Source organism: Alternaria ventricosa, assembly GCF_023758065.1.
Source record: "Alternaria ventricosa strain BMP 2768 chromosome Unknown scaffold_6, whole genome shotgun sequence".
Taxonomy (NCBI): Eukaryota; Fungi; Ascomycota; class Dothideomycetes; order Pleosporales; family Pleosporaceae; genus Alternaria; species Alternaria ventricosa.
In genome coordinates this window covers 221,430-242,633 of record NW_026055686.1, presented here as the reverse complement: position 1 = coordinate 242,633, position 21,204 = coordinate 221,430, and the positions used below count along the sequence as shown (strand labels likewise).

Below are 21,204 nucleotides of genomic sequence, written 5' to 3'. Positions count from 1 at the left end.
ACCGTACATAGAATACATATCATACACCCCATTTTTATCCCTTTCAAGCCTTCTTCGGCTGTGGCGCAGTATCACAAACCGTCCCACAACTCTTACACGTCCTCTTCTCCGTATCCGCCTTGAAAGCATTCACCGCATCCTTAATCTGCGTGCCCAAATCCGTACAATAAAACGCCGCCTCATACACCTTATCCCCACAGTTCTGACAATACCACCTCAGGCGGTCCAAACTGCCCTCCGGCCTCTTCTGCTCCAACACCACGCCCACGGTGTCTTTGAAGCGCACGGGGTTATGCGGTGTGTTTGGAGGCAGTAAGAACATGTCGCCTTCGTTGATGTGGATGTCTTTGAATTGCTGGCCTGGTGGGAGGCTCGAGTCGACAACTTTGAGCAGCATGCCGCCTTTGTGTTGGTAGAACCATTCGGCGGTTTCGTTGATGTGGTAGTCGGTTCGTTCGTTGGGGCCGCCGACTATCATTACGGTTACGGCGTCGTTGTAGACGCAGTAGTTGTTTATCGGCGGTTTGAGCATGTGCGCGTTTTCGGAGACCCTGGGTGCGACGTTTGTTAGTTGGGTTTGTTTGAGGCAGGACGGGATGTGAGCAGCTGAGAGGAGCTGGGGTGGTATATGTATGTATCTTACCATTTTGGTATGTTCAATGGTGGACCTAGTTGTCGGTGCGGTTGCGATTGTGAGAAGTGGCGCTGTGTGAGTGTTGCGGAAGGTCGCGGTACTGGTCGTGAAGCGCGTTGCGCGAGCCTGATGGCCGGCCGTAATGATCGCGTCGTGTTCATCCTGGATTGATGTGTTTGTCGCAAGAGAGTTTCGTTCCTTAAATCAGCGCGACGACTTTGTTCGGTCTGCTTTGAAATGTAAAGTCGACGATGTAATCATCAAGGGTCCAGCACAAGTGGGGAGCTTCTCGCCCCGCGGAACCGCGGCTCGTGCGTGCATTTGTCGATCACTGGTGCGACGCGTGCCATCACATGCAGCTCTTCGACCCGCCTATCTCGAGACACGAGCATAGCTACCCCATCTCCTCCGCAGCATCCAACAATAACCACAACAAGCGATCTCGAAAGCAAATCACAACATGGGCATGGATCACTCGCACATGGACCACGGCCACATGGGCCACGACATGCCCGGCATGGGCGGCGATGGACCCAAGTGCAACATGAACGTATGGTTATCTACGTCCCAGTATCGGACAACACGCTGACATGTCGCTCGAATAGATGTTGTTCACCTGGGACACGACCGATCTCTGCATCGTCTTCCCCTCATGGCACATATCCGGCACGACCTCGCTCGTCTTCTCGCTCCTCGCCGTCGTCCTCATGACCGCCGGCTACGAAGCCATACGCGAGATATCGCGACGATACGAAGCCTACTCCAAGACCGTCATGGAGGGACCTAGAGGTGAGTCTACCTCTTTCATACACACATACACAACCGGAGTAGTAGTAGTAGCACAAGTAAGACTACGAGAAGAGGCAAGGTCGTAGAAGTAGGAGACTAGGGAGGTCTCTTTTCTTCTATCTTCAATCACCACACTTGTTGGGGAACACTCGCTGAGTTTAACCTTTTCGTCGCCGTGTAAAGACGACGCCACAGATGAATCTAGCTCATTACTTGGATCAGGGAGAAACGGTGGTGTGGGGCGCAGTGCTGAGCAGCAGATGAAGATTATCAAGGCTGTTTTGTATGCTGTGCAGGTGTTTTACTCCTTCTTCATCATGTAAGTTTTTCCTTGGTGGGATTGGAGTTGGAGATTGGAGCTGATGTGTGTAGGCTGCTTTTCATGACGTACAACGGTTGGGTTATGCTTGCTGTTGCTGTGGGTGCTTTCGTTGGATACTTGATGTTCAGCCAGTCTTCGTCGACAAAGTCGGTGGCCTGCCATTGAGTGGTGTACATGGGTGAATTAGCTGTATGTGAGAGGGGGCCTGGAGAACAAGAGGGGACAAGGCATACGGATGGTTGCTCTCCATCAACGAGGTGCACATTGACATATCCTGCGATATCCGGGCCTAGTACCCTGCAGCTCCGATACATCGGACGCGCCGTTAAGCCCAACTTTGCAGCGCCAACCCTGTAGATAATTGAGTGCGAATGAGCAGCTAGCAATACATTGTATAACGGATGTCTTGTTCGGTCCTCGCGCGAGATGCACCGAGATGCACGTGGTCGCATCGGCCACAGCTACCCCGAAAAATATAATTCCGAACAGTTTCCAAGGTTGATCACAATTGATCTTGAATGCAGAGTCTTATACCTTGACATCGGAGCAGCTTGGGAAGTCGGTGTAAGATGAAGCTCCGTCATGGTTTTGGAGCGAACGTCAGTTCCGAAGACGGCAATATCGCCCGCTAACTGTCGCGGTCGTGCGAGCAAAGACCGATCGGGCTCTGATGCCTAGGCGGGATGATTTGCCATAACGAGCGTCGTGGAGCTGAACCATCAACGAACGTCGCAAGAGTTGAAGACGAAGAAGTCGCGCAGCAAATGTATTGCGTCTTTGATGTTCCAGATCTACTATTGTGGCTAGGCAGGCTTAGCATCAGGCGTGGACATGTGCTCTAGCCTTCACATGCCAACGGCGAGTTCCACGGTTGCGCGTTCCCACGCGTGACTTGCCCCAGGTTTCCCAGCAAGCCCCAACTCCTCGGCGTTCCATCCGATGGAGAGGTCAGCCAACCGCCAGCCGCCAACCACGCTGCCCATGCCCAAGTCATGTGCGCGCTGACGGCGACGAACGTCTTCACATGCAACAGCTGGACCGTTGCTCAATATTCACATCAGCAGCGCAGCGCAGGCCGGGCTTGGTGAGGCTCACGCATTGCCAGCAGACAAACCGCCGCCGCGTGATTGGCCCGCGCGGCGACAACCTTGGAAGTGCATGCGGGTTAGCGCATTCTCCACTTCCGAGGCACAAGTTGCGCTCCAAGTGCTAGACGGAGGCCGAGCAGCCATCCGTTGCATCCATACAAAGCAGAAGCCGATCCCCAGACTTTTCGCCTTCATCTGCTCTCTCTCCATACCCCGTCTTTTCTCCCCTTCCCTCTTCAACCGTATCCATCACCATGCCTGAGAGAGTCATTGTTGTTGGCGCTGGCCGTAAGCATCACTGCATCATACACCGTCACGCGCATGGCTAACCACGACGGCAGTGTCCGGCTTGAGCGCTGCTCACACCATCTACCTCGCTGGTGGAAATGTCGTTCTCCTCGACAAGAACAACTTCATGGGAGGCAACTCCACAAAGGCCACATCGGGAATCAACGGTGCTCTCACAAGGACGCAAGTCGACGAGAAGATCGGCGACAGCGTCAAGCAGTTCTACGATGACACACTCAAGTCTGCGCGAGACAAGGCGCGGCCAGACCTGATTAAAGTCCTGACCTACAAGTCCGCTGCTGCCGTTGAGTGGTTGATGGACGTTTTCAACCTAGACCTCACTCTCGTCTCGCGGTTGGGGTACGTCTGACAGTATTCCCGAATCTGACACATGTACTGACTTTGACAGCGGTCACTCCCAACCCCGTACTCACCGTGGCCACGATGCCAAGTTCCCCGGAATGGCCATCACATACGCTCTGATGCAACGATTCGAGGAGTTGGCCGAGCAGGAGCCAGAGCGCGTTCAGCTCGTCAAGAAGGCCAAGGTCTCCAAGATCAACACCGAGGGCAACCGTGCCACCGGTGTCACATACACATTCGGTGGCGAGGAGACGACACTCGAGGGACCCGTCATCCTGGCGACTGGTGGTTACGCTGCCGACTTCACCGAGGACTCTCTTCTGAAGAAGTGGAGGCCAGACACCTACGACCTCTCCACCACCAACGGTGCTCACGCTACCGGTGATGGACACAAGATGTTGATGAAGATTGGTGCCAACGGCATCGACATGGACAAGGTCCAAGTTCACCCTACCGGTCTTGTCGACCCCAAAGACCCTACAGCAAAGACCAAGTTCTTGGCCGCTGAAGGTGCGTACATCACCTAAACCTATCCTTCATCCGCTAACAGTTTCCAGCTCTCCGTGGTGAGGGTGGTATCCTTCTCAACAACAAGGGCAAGCGCTTCTGCGACGACCTCGGTCACCGCGACTACGTCTCCGGCATGATGTGGACTGAGAAGGAAAAGGGCAACTGGCCCATTCGCCTCGTCCTCAACTCCAAGGCATCCAACGTCCTCGACTTCCACACAAGACATTACTCTGGCCGTGGCCTGATGAAGAAGATGACTGGTGCGGAGCTCGCCAAGGAGATTGGTGTCAGCGACAAGGACCTCCAGGCCGAGTTCCAAAGCTACAACGCCATTGCCAAGGGCGAGAAGAAGGACGAGTGGAACAAGAAGTATTTCCACAACCTGCCTTTTGACATCAACGACACCTTCCACGTTGCACAGATGGAGCCTGTACTCCACTTCACCATGGGTGGTATCGAGATCAACGATCAGGCACAGTGCTTGAACTCTGACGGCAAGCCATTCGACGGTCTGTACGTCTGCGGTGAGCTTGCTGGTGGTGTCCACGGTGCCAACCGTCTCGGTGGTTCATCCCTTCTGGGCTGCGTCGTCTACGGTCGTGTAGCAGGAGAGTCTGCTTCCAAGTACCTTTTCCAACAAGCGCTCAACAAGTCTGGTGGCGCCGCCGTCAACCGTCTCGGTCAGATTTCACTGCACATCGACCCATCGCAACCGGGCAAGGTCTCCGTCGAGTGGGGCAACGGTGTCAGCGGAAACGCTCAAGCCAGCTCTTCATCAGACCCCGTTGAGCAACAAAAGCAGCTGTCTTCCGCACCTGTCATGTCGTCAAACGGCGACTCCAACGACCCAGGAAAGGTTTCCAAGCCTAACGCACCCAAGAAGTTCAGCATTCCAGACAAGGAATTCTCGCTCGAGGAGGTTGCAAAGCACAACAAGAAGGATGATTTGTGGATTGCAGTAAAGGGCATTGTCATGGATGTCACCAACTGGACAGATGAGCACCCAGGAGGTCCTCAGGCGCTCTTCAGCCATATGGGCAAGGATGCGTCAGAGGAGTTTGAGATGCTGCACGACGACGAGGTTATCCCCAAGTACGCCCCCGAGATCGTTATCGGTCGGGTCAAGGGTCAAGAGGTGACACTTGAGTACTAGAGGGAGGCAAAATGTTGTTTGTACTTTTAGCATGTTCGAAATGATATCACTTGCATATTTCAGATGAAAATCCAATTGGCATACTCTTGTGATGTTTGTACCATTTATGCATTCACCTGGTTAGCAGGGTTACACTGCATAGAGTTGAGCCCCTCGTGCCATGGTAGCGGCGGCAGATCGGCCTTGGATCAGCCTCGGACCCTGGGCCGCATTTTCCCCAGACCATGAACACGCCGCACCCAGTCCCCCTTTGAGCTTTACGCAGGCGACATGCTCACGACTGCGTAACGTTTCCCCTCACGTGCATCCTTTCTCAAAAATGCTGCGCCAGCAACTCCTTCATTCCTTTGACAGACAATGACCACATACGACGAGTATGGCATTCCCGTCGGCGCATACTCAGAACCCGAGAGCTTGACACACCAGGCATGGCGGCTGGGCAGGGCCTTTTTTCTATATCGCATACGACCTGCTGTGCAGGGTAAGAGAAATGAGCTGCGCAGTGGGAATTGGAGCTTCAAGCGGCTCTTTACGCTCGTGAACGGGCTGGTGCTGCTGTGGTGGGTGGTCCTGTACTGGGGCGAGAGAGGTATCTTCAACAGCGCCGTCGAGAGCTGCCACTGGGACAAATGGGAAGACTGGGTACGTCTATATCTCACAATATCTACCCGATTATGCGGAACTAATCGCAACTATAGGAAACCGGCGCGAATCCCCACAGACTCATCTTCGTCGCCGATCCGCAACTCATAGATCCGCACACCTACCCCGGCCGCCCGTGGCCCCTCAACCCTCTAGCCTACAAGTACACCGATCTGTACCTCCGTCGCACCTATTCTCGCTTCCAGACTATCCTATACCCTGACACTATCTTCTTCCTCGGCGATCTCTTCGACGGTGGCCGCGAATGGTCTACGCGCACAACTACCTCGCCGGAGAAGCAGTACCGCAAATATGGCGACGACTTTTGGATGAACGAGTACAGAAGATTCGGGAACATCTTCTTCAAGCACTGGGGTGATGGCGGCATGCAGGCGAGACCAGGACAGCCCGGACGGAAGCTCATAAGCAGTCTACCTGGTAACCATGACCTGGGATTCGCCAAAGGAGTACAAGAAGGCGTCCGAAACAGATTCGAAGCCTACTTTGGCGACGGCAACCGAATCGACGTCATCGCAAATCACACATTCGTCTCAATCGACAGCGTCTCCCTGAGCGCATTCGGCCAGGAATCTCCCGAACAAGTCGAGAAGATATGGCGTCCTACGAAAGACTTCCTCTCCGACGCAAAGAAGCGCAAAAAGCGCCTCATCCAACGCGAACTACGAGCGCAACAAGGCCTGCGACCCTACCCGGGCATGCCACACCACGCGATCTCCGCGCAAGATCTAGCCGCCTCCCCCCTCCCCCACGCCGACGACGACATCACCGAATTCCCCACCATCCTCCTCACCCACGTGCCCCTCTACCGCGCCCCAGGCACACCCTGCGGCCCCCTCCGCGAACACTGGCCCCCGACGCCTCCCCCACCCGGCCAACCTCCCCTCGACCACGACGACCGAAACGCCATATCCGTCCGCGGCGGCTACCAATACCAAAACGTGCTCAACCGCGAGATCACCGCTGATATTGCTGAGAAGGTCGGTGACATCCGGTATGCTTTCTCAGGCGACGACCACGATTACTGCGAGTTGGTGCATAAAGCGTATACCAGTGCTGGCGGCGGCATACGCGAGATCACGGTTAAGAGCATTAGTTGGGCTATGGGCGTTAGGCTGCCGGGTGTTGTGCTGGTTAGTCTATGGAATCCGGTTGATACGCTTGGGAAGCCGTTGAATGGGGGGGATGCGAGTAAGACGATTCAAACAAAGTTGTGCCTGTTACCGGATCAGATTGGCACGTTCCTGAGATATGGGAGTCTGTTCGGAGTGACGCTGTTGCTGCTGTTCGTTCGCGCGGCGGGCGTTATGCTAGGCGTTATCTCGAATGGCGAGGACGAAAAGGTGGAAAGTCCGTTATTGCCGACTACCAACACTCCCGCTACTACCTTGGAAAAGGAATCCCATTCCTCCAACTCATCGACCTCCTCTGAACGAAACGGCAACCTATCCGCTCGAGCGACTACTCAAGCACGAACCCAACACCAACAACAGCAACACTCGAAATACCAACTCCCCTTGATCCAACACGCCGGCTACGATCCCGCCAAAGACTTCGACGTCGACGACGATGCGGGAGACAAGAAGGTCAGAGTCTACGGCGTTAGCACCAAAGCGTCCAAGAAGCCGCGGAAACGGAGAAAGGGATTAGCGCTGTTTTGGTGGGAACTCAGGACGAGTTTGAGGACGGTGGTTGTGCTGGGGGGCGTGTGGTATGTGGTTTTGGGGTGGAGGGGGTGAGTGGTGTAGTTTGGGGTTTGTTGCTTTCGATAGAACTAACTATGTTGACCTGAGAAAAATACTATACCCTGTAGAGCCTACGTTAATGTAGAACTACGTTGACCTAAGACAGGACTAAACACTATAGAGCCTACGTTAACGTAGAGCTACGTTAATATAAAGAAAAAACTAAACAATGTAAAGCCTACATTCACGTTAAGCTACTCACTCTGCATGTTTTCATGTCAATGTGGTCTGTAGACCTGTGGTTTTTTTTTCTTGTATAAGGTGGAGCGCTTATTGTCAACTTCAAACTGGTGTTTTTGGCTTCAAGTGCAACGTGAAGAAATGCCACAATGTGATATCAAGTACATGCTTGACCTGACAGTCAGAACAGGGAGACTCAGTCTATTTGAAGCAAGCAGTACAACTCATACAAATGCATTGATCTTCGTGACGTCTAAATTTCATGCCATCTCACAGTACAGCGACTGGATCATGCAAGCACGCTCACAGTCTAATCTCACGACCCTAGAGCTTAAGACTCTCAATGAACTTGGTCGCTTCCGCAACACCCTCATCAACCTTATCCGCATTCGTACCCTGGCCAATCGCAGTAGGAGCGCCCGGCTTGCCACCCGCCTTACCACCGATAATGGGAGTAACAGCAGCGGCCCATTTGGGTCCGTCGGCGCCTGCGTTCTTGAAGGGCTGGTTTGTAGACGTTAGCACGGATCCTTCGACTCTCCCACACGAAAGCATTGGGGAGGGAGTAAGGGGGAGAACATACCTCACTAACATAACACCCATGCACAACCTTACCCTCCTCGGGCGAAGCAGAGAAAAGATACAAACTCCGATCCTTGAGTGCACTCTTCGGACCAGAGACAGTCTTGATAGCCTCGCTGATGGCCTTGTTGACCGTGCTCGACCACTCCAGCTTCTTCACCATGAACTTCTTGCTGTCGTCCTCGAAGAACTTGGTCACTTCATCGAGCACACGCTTGTTATCAGCCTTCGCAGCAGTCTTCTGCTCGTCCAGAATGCTCTTTTGGATCTTGGCGAACTCCTCGCGCAGCTTGGTCTTTGCGATGGCGGAGATGGTCAGGTTGTTAAGGTCGACGCCGATTTTCTTCGCTTCGGCTTCTTTGGCGGGGCCAAAGGCCATCTTGCCCATGGCTTGGACGCGTTCTTGGAATTCGCGCGCGATGCGTTGGACGTTGTAGGCTTCTTGGCCGGTTACCGCGACGATACGGCGGATGCCCTTGGCGATGCCGGATTCCTCGAGGATGACGAGTTCTTTGATCTCGCCTGTCTTGAGGACGTGGGTACCGCCGCAGAATTCGATGGAGAGCTTTTCCCACTTCTCGTTCTTGACGTCGCTGAGGAGCTCTTCGACTGGGACACCGACGGAGACGACGCGGACGGGGTCGGGGTAGGTCTCGCCGAAGACGGCGCGGACGCCGCGGATCTCCTTTGCGGATGCGAGTGGTACTTCTTTGGCGTAGACTTGTGAATCCTGCTTGATGTACTCGGAGGAAATCTTCTCGACCTTGTCTAGCTCCGCGTCTGACAGACCAGCCTTGTGCGAGAAGTCGAAACGCAGCTTCTCTGGTGCGACTAGAGAACCCTTCTGGTCAACCTCGTTACCAAGAACTTCCCGAAGAGCGTAGTTGAGGACGTGGGTACCGGTGTGGTTGTTGCGGATGGGATGTCTCCGGAGCTCGTCGAACTCTGCAATGACCTCGCTGCCTACGCTCAACTCGCCGTACTTGATGTATCCAGTGTGCAACACGTAGCCGGCATACACCTGCACGTTCTCGATACTGATCTCGGCCTCGCCATCTACAAGTAACCTTCCAGTATCGAATTCTTGACCACCCTGCTCGGCGTAGAAGTTTGTCTTGTCAAGCAAGACACCGAACTGCTCGCCCTCCGGTACCTCTTTCGTGCTCTTGAGGAACTTCTTGTTGTGATATATCGCCTTGATGGTAGCGGTGATGTTTTCGCGGCCAAACTTGGCGGAGTCGTCGGTCTTTGGGACTTCGGGCATGTTCTCCAGCGCACCAAGGTCGTGTACGTCGAACTTGACGACTACGGCACCAGCCTTCTTATCTCCCTTGCTAGCTTCGCGAGCCTTCTCTTGTGCCGCCTCAACCTCCTCGTCCTTGATCTTCAGGCCGCGCTCTTCCGCCATGAGCTTCGTCAGATCAACAGGGAAACCGTAGGTGTCGTATAACCGCCAAACATCGTCTCCTGGCAGCTCATCCGAGCCCTTGACCTTGGCCTTTTGCGCGTACTTTTCGAAGATGACCTCACCGCGATCTAACGACTTGGCGAATGCCTTTTCTTCTTCGTCCAGAATCTCCATGATGTCTTGTTGCTTCTTCTTGATCTCGGGGAACATGTCGCCCATCTGCTCAACCAGCGTAGGAACAATCTTGGAGAAGAAGTCGCCGATTTCCGTCTCGAAGTATTTGCGCGCGTATCGTGCACCTCTCCGAAGCACTCGGCGAACGACGTATCCCCGACCGACATTGTTCGGCACACCACCGTCAGCAATGGCAAAGCTCATCATGCGAACGTGGTCCGCGACGACGCGGTATGCAGTGTCGATACCATCTGGGTCCTGGTCTCCAAAGTTGCCCCTGTATTCCCGCGCTCCAGTAATCTCCTGTATCCTCTTGAACAGTGGTGTGAAGACGTCGGTGTCGTAGTTGGACTTTTTGTGCTGCAGCACTGAGACCAATCGCTCGTATCCCATACCGGTATCGATGTGCTTGTTCGGTAGCGGTCGTAGTGATCGGTCGGGCTCGCGGTTGTACTGCATGAAGACGTTGTTCCAGATCTCGATGACCTCGGGGTCGTCCATGTTGACGAGCGACGCAGCGTTCCTGTACTCTCCATTGACTGGTTCCCTCAGGTCGTAGTGTACCTCCGAGCAAGGTCCACATGGGCCCTGGTCACCCATCTCCCAGAAGTTGTCCTTCATGTCACCAGGCAGGATGTGGTCTTCCGGTACGCCCACGCTCTTCCACAACTCCTTGGCTTCCAGATCGGGCTCCAGCTCACCTGGCACGCCCTCAAAGTATGTGACGTATAACCTCTTGGGATCTATGCCGTAGACCTTTGTGAGCAGCTCCCAGGTGAAGCCTACCGCCTCCGTCTTGAAGTAGTCGCCGAAACTCCAGTTGCCCAGCATCTCGAAGAAGGTGTGGTGGTAACTGTCCTTGCCCACATCGTCGAGGTCATTGTGCTTTCCACCGGCGCGGATGCACTTTTGCGAGTTGGCGGCGCGCTTGAGCTGTGCGAAGTCGGACGAGGGGTCGACAGTGCCTTGGAAGATGGCCTTGTACTGGTTCATGCCCGCATTGGTGAAGAGGAGGGTGGGGTCGGAGAGGGGCACGACGGACGAGGAAGGCACTGTTTGTTGTCAATTGACTTTTTTGACTCTCGAACACTGAGACGGAAACGCACCAAACGTGTGCCCGCGCTCCTTGAAGTAATCCAGGAAAGTCTGGCGCACGCGGACGGCGCCCCATTCGTGCTTCTCTTCAACGAGCGACATGTTTGCGGCCGGCGCGGTGCCGTGGGGGAGGGGCAGCGAGAGGAGGCGTGTACAGGTGAAGAGTCTCGTGCAGCGTCTAGACAGGACGAGCCGAGGCGAATGCGAACGAGGAAAGTGCGAGTGACGGGTCGCGAGCAAGGGCAGACGGCGTCTAACCGTATGGTGACTCAGAGGGGCAGCTCGCGTTGATAGCAGCATTCACGAAAACATGTGGGCAGGGTGCGGGCGGCTCGAGCTGCAGCAAGCAAACTGCGGGGCTGACCTGTGGAACGCGGGCCCAGGAGCTTCGGAGGACCGACATGGCGCGCCTCAGCCCTTCTGGAAGCTTCACGTAAGTGCGCCTAGACGACCGCGCTCCCAGTATAACAACCACCATGTCCCGATCCCAACACCAGCCCTATCGCTAATCCATCACACCACCCCTACCAATCGGCTGTCTTCGGGAGTACTTGTAGCACGATTTCCTGCCAAAGCTGCGATGCATGGCGCAAGTCGCTAGCTCCCCTCGTCCCTTCGCGCAACAACAGAATGCGCCCCATGGCACCAAGAGAGCCGCCGACAGCTCGCTCGAGAATGAACAGCGGCTGAGTAAGCGGTTCGACCTGCTGAATCTAGGTATGTCGCACCCATTACACTGTACACATGGAAAACCCCCTTCTAACAACAGCACAGTAGACAACAATGGCACACGCCTCTACATACCCGTCCCAGGCTCAACCGACGCCCCCCTCCCCCGGCATCCCCAAGGCGCAACCTCCTACGGCGACCCTCTAGCCTTCGTCTCACCACGACGCCAACAACCCCGCAAGCCACGCCACGTCCGCGCCAGCCCCTCCCAAGAAGCATGCGGCATGGAGATAGAAGACACGCCCCACCGCGTCTACATCTCAGACCTAAGCGCCGAACTCTCAGACCTAGAATCCGACGAGGAAACGCCCATCTTCCTCTCCGACATCGAGAAGCACCTCTCCAAAATCCCTCAGCACATCTTACAGGGCCCAGAGCCCAAGCCCACGGATAAGAACCAGTTGGTGCTGTATAATGTGCCGAGCAGTTTGACGGTGCCCGAGGCGCAGGATAATGTGCGCAAGGCGATTGTAGAGGCGCGGCAGAGGATTAGGGATAAGCAGGTTAATCCCGTGACGGAGCCTGTGGATGTGGATCTCGGGAGGGATAGTAGTGTGGTTGGAGGACCGAGGATTATGGATGCGATACCCCAAGCTATGGCGTCACCTGTAGAGGGAGACGGAGATGCCATGGACATTGACTGATTCGAATGATTGTTTGAGTGAATGGTATTACTTGTTGTTGGTCATGAAATTATTATGGATAGTTTGTAACGCTTGTTATACATCAAATGCAATCAACGTGATCCAGTCACGATCTTGTATATCCGCCTTTTGCAGCTGTTTTGTATGTGCATCCTATCTACCGTCTGAATCTATCCAAAACACCCATGATCTTGGCCTTGGCTGGCCGGGGTGGCAGTTCTTGTGATTGACCTTGCTCGACATCGGAACCGACAACGCCGCTCTGCTGAGGTCCGGCTTGTTGTGGTACTCCTTGTGGTGGGGCACCGTATACTGGCATCTCCATACCTTGAGCTCCTTGGTTCGGGTTCATCTTGGTGGCGCCGGGAGGAGGGGGCGCGAAGTATTGGGGCGGTGCATCAGTGTTCTGGTACAGTGGCGGGGGTTCCGCCCATGTGCCGTCCTGTCGCTGCGTGTATTGCGGGTTGGGTGCGTTAGGTGCGTAGGGGTTTTGCGTTTGGTAGAAGGTAAAGTGGTTCTGGGGGACCTGACCATGGCGGCGGCGTTCAGAGTAGGATATGAGGAACTGTTGTGACCGTTAGTATATGAAGGGTTGCGTGTGTTGGAGAAGAGGGGTAACGTACGCGATGGTATGAGAGCAACGGTAGGCCCTTCCTCAGACGTTGCTTTGCGTGAATGCGGCCTCCTACAAACCAACCGAAGAATATGAGAAAGAAAGCTGCGAGGATGATCCATTTGACGATTATGCCTTTCTGTTATCTTGTTAGTTCAAAGTCCTGTTAAGACCACTGGTAATGAGCCAAACATACGTCTGAGTACCAAAAGCCATTGTCGTCGAAGCCGCACTCCCTCGATCCGTCATCAAATTCGACGCAGTATCTCTTTGTTAATGAGATCATAACTGCAATGTGTGTGTATTCTCAGCAGAGATAGTGGTGCGAGTCGTGGATGTCTACGTTGGATCGCAGAGGGGAAGATCGACTGGTATAAGCCCAGTATGTGCCGCAATTCAGGGAGGATGATATGGCCGATATGAGCGGTTAATGGGACAGCTGCGCCACTGCTACGTCGTTCTGTCCTTCGGTCGGTTAGGCTCCCGAGAGGGAGGTGTGTCGCGTGTGGAGTGGGTTGGCAACGGGTATTGTTTCAGATGTGTGAGGCGTGGGTGTGTTGAGTTTCAAGATGGGATGGATGCGCGGGCGGCTGTTGAGTGGCTGACCCTCGATGGTAAATAACTAAGGAAGTGGCTTGAGGAGAAGGAAATGGAAACTTATGGAAACGACGATGGAATTGAATGAGTGACAAAAAGAATAACCAAAAAAAGAAGTGACGAAGATTGTGGCTGGGGCAACTGAAGCCTCGAGGTTGGGGAGGTCGGGGGAGCTCTGGTCTGCAAGGGACGCGTGGAAAGGAGTGGAGCGCGTAACCGTGCCCTGCAGGGCTGAAAGCTTGTTCCTTGCCCGCCTGGCCGGATGTGGCGGACTTCACTCCGCATCTTCGTCTGTCAAAATGTGGCTGTGGCATTTGTTGCGTTGGAAAATGCGCGTGAACCATGATGCAACAGTCGGTGAGGTTCGATTCTTTATATTGAAACATACACTTCCTTGTGTTACGTGTTGAGTAGCGCGTGTTCCCGCTAGACAGCAATCATCCGCCGCTATTGCCGCCGCCGCAAGATACTTTCTTTTTCCCCACATCACGTTGTAAAGTACTGTTGGGATACAGATTGAGTTACGCGGAGAACCTCGCAGCACTGAGGCGCGCACAATGGACATGTCATAATGATAGGTTGGATCAAATTCAGTGCCGTTGGGATGCCGGCTTCGCTGACCTAAAGCAAAAAAGAAACAAAACACAGAGTAAACGTTGTGGTATAATGCCACCAAACGCCCGATTAACATGCCCAATGAAGACCTCACTATCGCACTCTATACTTCCGCCATTCCACTGTAGACTCCAGAGGTCCCCGCATGTTTCGCAATGCTACGTCACCGGGAGGGATATTCCTGCATCCGACGCTGAACATAGAAAACGCCCAAAGGCTTCAACTCCGGTCCCATGCTTGAAGATCGAATGAAACCGAGTATACAGATAGAAAGGATAACGAGCGAAAGGAAAGTCTAATGTAACAAGTTGCGAAGAGATGGACTGGCGCTAGCCCCCGTGTTGGCGCGCTCAGTGGGCGCTGACGTGACTGTTGGTGCCTCCCGCATCACTGTATCCATGGGTGTTGCCGGTCTGCCAGGTGCAGGGCTTCCGTGGTGGAGCACAGGGTACTGTGCTACTGGAGGAGGAGCAGTGAAAGGGCTTTCACGCGACGCAGGATGTGCGTGAGGATGGGTTGGAGAATAGGGCATTGTCCGTGGTGATTGCATAGCCCCGTTGACCATCATGGCGCCGTTGTTGTGGTGTAGCTGGGGAGGTCCACTAATGGGTGGTCCAGAGTACGGTGGCCGAAGCCCTGCCGCTGCTATCGCCGAGTGCATCGGTGCGCCTGAAAAGGCTGAGTAACCGTTCGGCTGAGGCGGGTATGGCGCGTGGAACGCAGGAATGTGGCCAACAGGTGGAGCTTGTAGTGGTGGTGGCCCGTAACCGTTCCCGTTGGGCATGTGGTGTGGGGGATGCCCAGGCCCTGGAGGAATACCGCTATGCCATGAAGGCAACGGCGGAGGCTGACCTGGTACCGGGCCGCCTGGTATCGCCCAGCCTCCTGCTAGAGCTGCAGGTGGTGGTGGATATGGTGGGATTTGAGTCGCAGGCAGAGGGTACGTTTGTGGTGGCTCTTTGAAGATCGATACTGATCTCGCTCGCTCTTCCTCCTCATCATCCTTGCCATTTTGTTTCTTCCAATGACACTTCTGGCACATGTATGAAGCTGAGGGAGCAGCGTCCACATCAGTGTTGAGTCGCAAGGTTTTGTGCGCTGGTGAAGCAACGGCTGGCGCATCCGTCATTGGCTGATCGCCTTGGCCATTGCTGTTGACGATTTGGCCTTCCTCGACTACGGGCTTCTTCTCGATGTGGCCGTTCATGTCTGCAGTACCATCGCGGTCGATTGGTCCGTCTACTACACGAGGCGCTTGTGTTGCTGTTGTTTCCTCGTCAAGTTTCCACCATCGTGGGCTGGATTCGATCTTGCAGCGCACGCATTTGCGCTCAGGCTTGGGCGCCGCTGGCTCGCTCGACTCTTCCTTGACTGATATACCAGCGTTGGACTGTCGACCTCGGGCTGACGTGGGTGTGGGCGCTGCGACTGCAGATGCTCGGCGGTTGGCCGGCGCAGGCACGATTTGGGGTACGATGCGTGTCGATTGGTCCACCAAATTGGCTTTGCGCGCGGTACCGGTCAGGGTGAGGTCAGCCTGCTTGAACTCCCGCGCGAACAGCTGAAGCGCAATCAGATCTGTTCCATCTACGGGTTCATTCATTGGGTGGACAACCGTCTTGGGGGCGTGGTCTTTACACCAGATCGCAGCGATCAGAGTACCCGTCTCTCCGTTCATAGTCACTGTAGGTACGGCATCTCTGCGAGAGACCTTGACTGGGGTCATGTCGAATCCGAAAGTATATCCGTTGCTGTGAGCGCAGCCAACATGGAAAGTTGCGTGGCACTGCAGGCACGATGTGCATGCGCCGTTCGTTGTCTTGCACAGCTTACAGACTGCGTCGTACCGAAGTGTTGGTGCTCCTATTCCCTCCACCATGTCGAGACGTGTCGCGCTGCTGAACTTGATTTCGGGATGCCATATTGCACAATACACGTGCACCCAGTTGTTGTCAGCGGTGCGCTTGAGCGGTTCACGGGGCACAAGCGGTCGACCCTTCTCTTGTTGCCGAAGGCGATATTCGTCCTTGGCTTTGTCAATAAGCTCCTTCTCTAGGCGCTCCCTTTCGCGATCACGATCCGTCCGCTTCTTGTGCGTGATCTTCGGTTGTTCATAGAACTCTTGCTCGGTCTCCTGCTGTGGACAGAGAACACACTCGTAGGTCTTTGAATGGTCAGCACGATATCATAAATGCCGAAAATGCAACTTACATATGACACGCTCTCTTTCTTGTCGTTCTTGCATGGGTCGCAATACCACTTGTTTGCCTGTCGCGTTTCTTCGACACCGTAACAAGATTTGTGAACAGTGAGCCGACAGGCTGCGCATTCTAGACGCGTACCTTCCGACGACCGACATACACCGCATGGCAAAGGCTTCAGTTTTGGAGGCGCAGGAACTGGTGGTGGCGTTGGGGCCTTGGGTGCCGGGGCAGCCTTCTCTTTTTCTTTCTTCTTCGAGACAGGCTCGTTGACAGGAGTTGTTGTTCCACTATCTCCGTTGGTGATGGCGGCAGTCTTCTGCTTCTTCTTCGGTGGCTCTGGAATCGGTTGGGCGGTAGCAGCCGGCATTTCGACGTACTCCGGAGTGGGGTTCTTGGAGCTGGGATCTGACTGCGCGGCGTAGACCTCACGTAGGAGCTCCTCGTCAATGCGACGCTTCCACGCCTTACCTCCACCCTGCGCAACCTTCTTTGCGATCTCATCTACATTTTCCCATGTCACTGCATACTTGCGCCATAGATTCGCGCAGCGCAGGCAAAGGGCGATGAGGAATCCGGTTTTGTCCTTGGAACGACCATCCGGGGGTATCATTTGACCAGGCGTCACGCCAGGCGCGCGTCTCCATTGGCGAGAGTGGCGAACTGTGCAGAACTTGCACTGGAAGAGTCGCTTGCGCTGAATGGCCTTTGCGCTGTCGAAAGCCGAGTCATCTGCGGCATCCGCTACGTCGTCAACAAGCCGGGATTGTGCGTCAGGCTCGACCTTCTTGCTGCGTCCCTTGCGGCTGCTGTAAGAGCCCCAGATCTCCCTTCCTTTGGGTGTCTTCTTCCACATGTAGTAATAGCGCACGGCATCCCCGTAGAACATGGTCTTGCTGGTGTGCTGGCGGACGAGCCTGATTTCAGAACCATATTTTGCCACACCTTCGTTCCACTTCTTCTCTTCTTCCTTGGTCAGCTCCGGTTCTTTCAGGTCTTTCCGCTTGTCGATCTTCTTGACATGCTTCAAGGCTACATCCGCGTCGTACTGGTATTTGGTGAAGAGCGTCAAGCACCGATCCAAGAAGTTCGTGTTGTACGGTTCTACTCCAACATGCGACTTGGCCAAGGCCCTTGCCCGATCCATGTAGGCTTTTACTTGATCTTCCGTGACGTTGGGAGCGTTGTCTTCTCCTCGAGTGGAGTGTACTCCTAGTGGGGGCATCTTGAACATCAATTCCGCGGTACACTTGGAGTCCTTGTTCGGCAGGTCTTCACCACGGCGAACATAACCAGGCGGCTCGTCCATCACCCACTTAGGGCGCTTAGCCTTCTCCGCCTTGTCTGCTTCGATCGCGGCAACTGTCTCTTTCGAGAGCTTGCCTTCCTTCTTGTTGCCCGCAGCCTTGACGTAGCGTTTCTTAATCTCCGCAGGTTTGACTAGTTCCACAGGGTGTCCATGCCAGACGTTGACGTTTGCTTGGTGTCGAGGTCCCAGCCGAGAACTTGCGCGAGGGTAAATGGCCCGATCGTCGTACTGCAGTGCGTCCTCTACACGGCAGTGTATGCCAAGATATCGCATAGGCCACATCTTAGCCAAAGCAATCTCGGCCTGGGTTGCAGGATGTGTGTCGACTTGGGAATCGGGGTCCGGTGTGTCTGCATTGGTATCGCCGCTTGCTTCCTCCTCTTCCTCATCTATGACTTCTTCCTCTTCGGCATCTTCGTGATGGGTACCCAGACGGGCCTCCAACTTCTTCTCTTGAGCTCTACTACATGGGCCACAAGCCCACGCAAAACCGCGAGATGGTTTTTTGAGTAGTGGTGGGCGCACGCAGTTCATGTGATAGGTGTTGTGGCAGACGGCGCACTCAACAGAGTCATTCCTAATCAGGTTAGCTTCGTCACGTGAATGGGTAAATGAAGACTCACGCTGCGCAATATCCAACACAACGCTTGCAGCTCTTGACAGCGCTTGTCAGTTCCTTTACCCGACTCGTCTCGAGACAGATGTATTTCCACCGCTCGTCCAGGGCCTTCTTGACCTTGTCGGGTACGTTGATGACCGATGAGACGGGGATGACATCGTACCAGCGATGAATGAAGCGGTCAAAAACCTGGTTGAACCAGAAGCTGTCTTTAGTTTTGCGGTACTCGTCAAGATCGCCGATTTCGCTCCGATGCAAGATCTGGCATTTTCCTCGTAAAGACGCCAGAGGGCATAGATCGGAGTGCATGGTCGCGTAGACCAGACGAGTGTCATTGTTGTAGCGCTGGACATCTCGTGGGCGGTAGAACCAATTGACTCGCATGGACTCTATCCGCTTCTTGGGGTCATTGTCGACATGGATAAATTCCATAACCCGGCAGAGGTAGTAAGGCTCGCCGGGCGGCTCGCACACGAGGTACACCTGATCTGCACATCCAATTAGAAAACGGAAATCAAGCCGCAAGACGTGGCTGGCGTAACGGAGCGACCGTCAGCTGCAGCCAAAGCAAATCAAAACTTACCGTTGACTGAAAGAATTTGGCCATCGTCGGCTTCCAAATGACCGTCCTTGAGGAAAGCGCCCGTGTTTTCGAACGTCATCATGTTGGTCTCTCGCGCGCTGTTGGCGGCTACCATGGCGCTGGCATGGCTTCCGCGCTTCGCCCCTGCTTGGCTTGGCGCAGCGGCACTCGCGTGACTACCATTTGCGCCATTCGCAGCAGCATTTTTGCGTCGTTTGGTTGCGGGCTGTGGTTGTGGTGTGCTTGATTGAGTCGATGCAGCTGTTGCTGATGTGCCGGAAACATTAGGATTCGGCGCGGTCTCTTTAGTGTTGGTTCCGGAATTACCCCACGATGCATTGCCTTGTGCAGAGGCGGAACCTTTCTTCCCACCCACACTGGCAGATTGGCCGTTTTCGGGAGCCACAGAATTACGCGACGGCGGATCAGATGCGTTGCCATTTGTGGCTGCAGCTCCCATTTCGAAGTCCATTTCGGTGTCCTCAGCATAATTAGGTCGCGACCTGCCAGGACGGCCGCGCGATCGCGTACCGTATGACGATAGCGCCTCACCGTTTTGATCTGGCTCCTTTGACGATGCTTTGGACTGATTTGAAGCGACGTTGGCCGCCTCGGGTGATGGTTGCACGTCGTCCATGGCAGAAGACGCGTCGTTGGGGTTTTGTGCAGGCTCCCGTACTTCCAAAGAAGCAGCAGGTGTCGAGTTTCTGGTAGAAGCCTTGCTAGTTGATTTCGAAGGCGCTACTTCTGATGCAGCGCTGGGTTGATGCTGTTGATTGCTTTGCGCGTCATCTTCGTTGCGCGGTGATGGTGCATTCGACTGATCCCCAGCCGTCGAAGACGGAGCCTCACCTTCGCCGTTCTTCGTGTCCGCCATGCCGATTACTGCAGAAGAAGGCAGAATCAATAAAACGGCCAAGGAAAAGGACGGCGAAGAACCCTTTCAAGGCAGGCGCGGGCTGTCGCCAGGGTTGTCGCTAGAAAGAAGCCCGTCAAGTGCGGATATCAACGCAGCATGAGAAGGCCCATCAGCGCATACACGCGAACTTGTGAAGTAGCAAGTCAAAGGTGAGTATTTTCGGGGTTCAAGACGGCTGGCTTGATGGGGCCGATGGCGAAACCGGAGGAAGTTTCGTGGTTAGACGAAAGAAAGCGTGGTGTGGGGAAGAATTAGTGAAGAAGGGAGCAGTGGTTGAAGGAATTCGAAGATGGCGGACTCGCTGTAGTATGGGTCTAACGGTGCCAAGCTAGGCCCAAGGCTACGTCCGTGGGACCTAGGTTCTTTCTTACGCATATCTCATCTTTCTCATCGGTGCTGCTAACAACAGCACCCTGACAGCAGCGCCCGCGCCTGCCCACGCCGTACAGGTGCGTCGTTCGGCAAGCGATGGGGGCGCTGATGGGTCGATTGTCACGATGTGTTCTTTTGATGGTTTTTGCACGTTCATGTTCACACGGCTTCATCCTTCAACGATCTCCACCACCCCTGTCTGACATACACCGGCAACGCACCCATCATGCGGCGACTATCTCTGTAATGTGCAGTTGCTCCGCCTGTCTCAGTCATGTCCACTTGTATAGGCCAGCGGACAGGCTGCGTCGTTCGAGTCACTACTCGGTTTCATCAAATTGAGGCATTATATCCATCACACCTCATCGATTGCGTGCGCCTCGACATTTCGCCAGGTTTACTGATCTGGTATCGAGTGCTGTGATGATGGCGTGGGCGCGGCGACGAAGGTTGGAAGGAGGCGATGTATGGTGCAGTCCATCGTCTAACTCGATTTAGCGCCGACAAGGGTCGACTGGTCTTAACGAGACCTCGTCGTTTGGCAGAGATCCGTGGATGGAAAGGCTTGATGCCGAATCTTCCACAGCACACATTGCGTCACCCAAGCTGGCAGAGTCAGGACATGCGCCTCATTGCCCGCGCATGTGTCCGGAAACGCAGAGCTCCTGGATCGTTTATTGTTATTCCTTTCTGCGGCCCTGCCACACTAGGCCCAGTCGCGTCTGACTCTCTTACACATCCACCTGTTCCGGCCAAATCAGCCTGGTTCAGACGGCCCGATCGTCTCCATCGTCGACTTCCATCTGGTGGTGAAGCTCCAGCGCCGCCCATGGTCGTGTCGCACATGTGCCTGCAACCCGTGCGGTTCGCGGGATTGCTAGGTCCGCAGACAAGGGACGCTAGCAGACGCATTCAGTCATATCGTGTCGGCTGCCTTGTTGCCCCCTTCGAAACACCCAGACACCCAGCCGCACCCTAGCAACCCTCGTCGGCCTCAGATTGCCCGCTCCTC

The 21,204-nt window shown here is 54.7% G+C and overlaps 8 protein-coding genes across 8 annotated transcripts; 4 read left to right on the top strand and 4 right to left on the bottom strand.

Moving 5' to 3' along the window:
• Nucleotides 1–43: 43 nt before the first annotated feature.
• On the bottom strand, nt 44–795 carry BNA1 (3-hydroxyanthranilic acid dioxygenase; the record flags this gene model as incomplete). Its single annotated transcript, XM_049342089.1, has 2 exons — nt 44–551; nt 644–795. The coding sequence occupies 2 exons, from the start codon at nt 793–795 to the stop codon at nt 44–46; spliced, it is 660 nt and encodes a 219-aa protein (XP_049200241.1).
• A 299-nt stretch (nt 796–1,094) lies between these two features.
• J4E93_004159 (uncharacterized protein) lies at nt 1,095–1,910 on the top strand (the record flags this gene model as incomplete). The annotated part of the gene is made up of 4 exons (XM_049342088.1): nt 1,095–1,184; nt 1,240–1,423; nt 1,646–1,742; nt 1,796–1,910. The coding sequence occupies 4 exons, from the start codon at nt 1,095–1,097 to the stop codon at nt 1,908–1,910; spliced, it is 486 nt and encodes a 161-aa protein (XP_049200240.1).
• Nucleotides 1,911–3,087: 1,177 nt separating this feature from the next.
• J4E93_004158 (uncharacterized protein) lies at nt 3,088–5,147 on the top strand (the record flags this gene model as incomplete). The annotated part of the gene is made up of 4 exons (XM_049342087.1): nt 3,088–3,121; nt 3,175–3,481; nt 3,531–3,994; nt 4,042–5,147. The coding sequence occupies 4 exons, from the start codon at nt 3,088–3,090 to the stop codon at nt 5,145–5,147; spliced, it is 1,911 nt and encodes a 636-aa protein (XP_049200239.1).
• A 357-nt stretch (nt 5,148–5,504) lies between these two features.
• On the top strand, nt 5,505–7,546 carry J4E93_004157 (uncharacterized protein; the record flags this gene model as incomplete). Its single annotated transcript, XM_049342086.1, has 2 exons — nt 5,505–5,789; nt 5,846–7,546. The coding sequence occupies 2 exons, from the start codon at nt 5,505–5,507 to the stop codon at nt 7,544–7,546; spliced, it is 1,986 nt and encodes a 661-aa protein (XP_049200238.1).
• Nucleotides 7,547–8,056: 510 nt separating this feature from the next.
• On the bottom strand, nt 8,057–11,093 carry ALA1 (Alanine--tRNA ligase; the record flags this gene model as incomplete). The annotated part of the gene is made up of 3 exons (XM_049342085.1): nt 8,057–8,236; nt 8,316–10,948; nt 11,003–11,093. The coding sequence occupies 3 exons, from the start codon at nt 11,091–11,093 to the stop codon at nt 8,057–8,059; spliced, it is 2,904 nt and encodes a 967-aa protein (XP_049200237.1).
• Nucleotides 11,094–11,575: 482 nt separating this feature from the next.
• J4E93_004155 (uncharacterized protein) lies at nt 11,576–12,364 on the top strand (the record flags this gene model as incomplete). The annotated part of the gene is made up of 2 exons (XM_049342084.1): nt 11,576–11,708; nt 11,766–12,364. The coding sequence occupies 2 exons, from the start codon at nt 11,576–11,578 to the stop codon at nt 12,362–12,364; spliced, it is 732 nt and encodes a 243-aa protein (XP_049200236.1).
• A 157-nt stretch (nt 12,365–12,521) lies between these two features.
• On the bottom strand, nt 12,522–13,263 carry J4E93_004154 (uncharacterized protein; the record flags this gene model as incomplete). Its single annotated transcript, XM_049342083.1, has 3 exons — nt 12,522–12,929; nt 12,988–13,116; nt 13,174–13,263. 3 exons carry the CDS (start codon nt 13,261–13,263, stop codon nt 12,522–12,524), a joined length of 627 nt encoding a protein of 208 aa, XP_049200235.1.
• A 1,221-nt stretch (nt 13,264–14,484) lies between these two features.
• On the bottom strand, nt 14,485–19,778 carry J4E93_004153 (uncharacterized protein; the record flags this gene model as incomplete). The annotated part of the gene is made up of 5 exons (XM_049342082.1): nt 14,485–15,905; nt 16,023–16,353; nt 16,401–18,276; nt 18,323–18,806; nt 18,902–19,778. The coding sequence occupies 5 exons, from the start codon at nt 19,776–19,778 to the stop codon at nt 14,485–14,487; spliced, it is 4,989 nt and encodes a 1,662-aa protein (XP_049200234.1).
• Nucleotides 19,779–21,204: the final 1,426 nt, after the last annotated feature.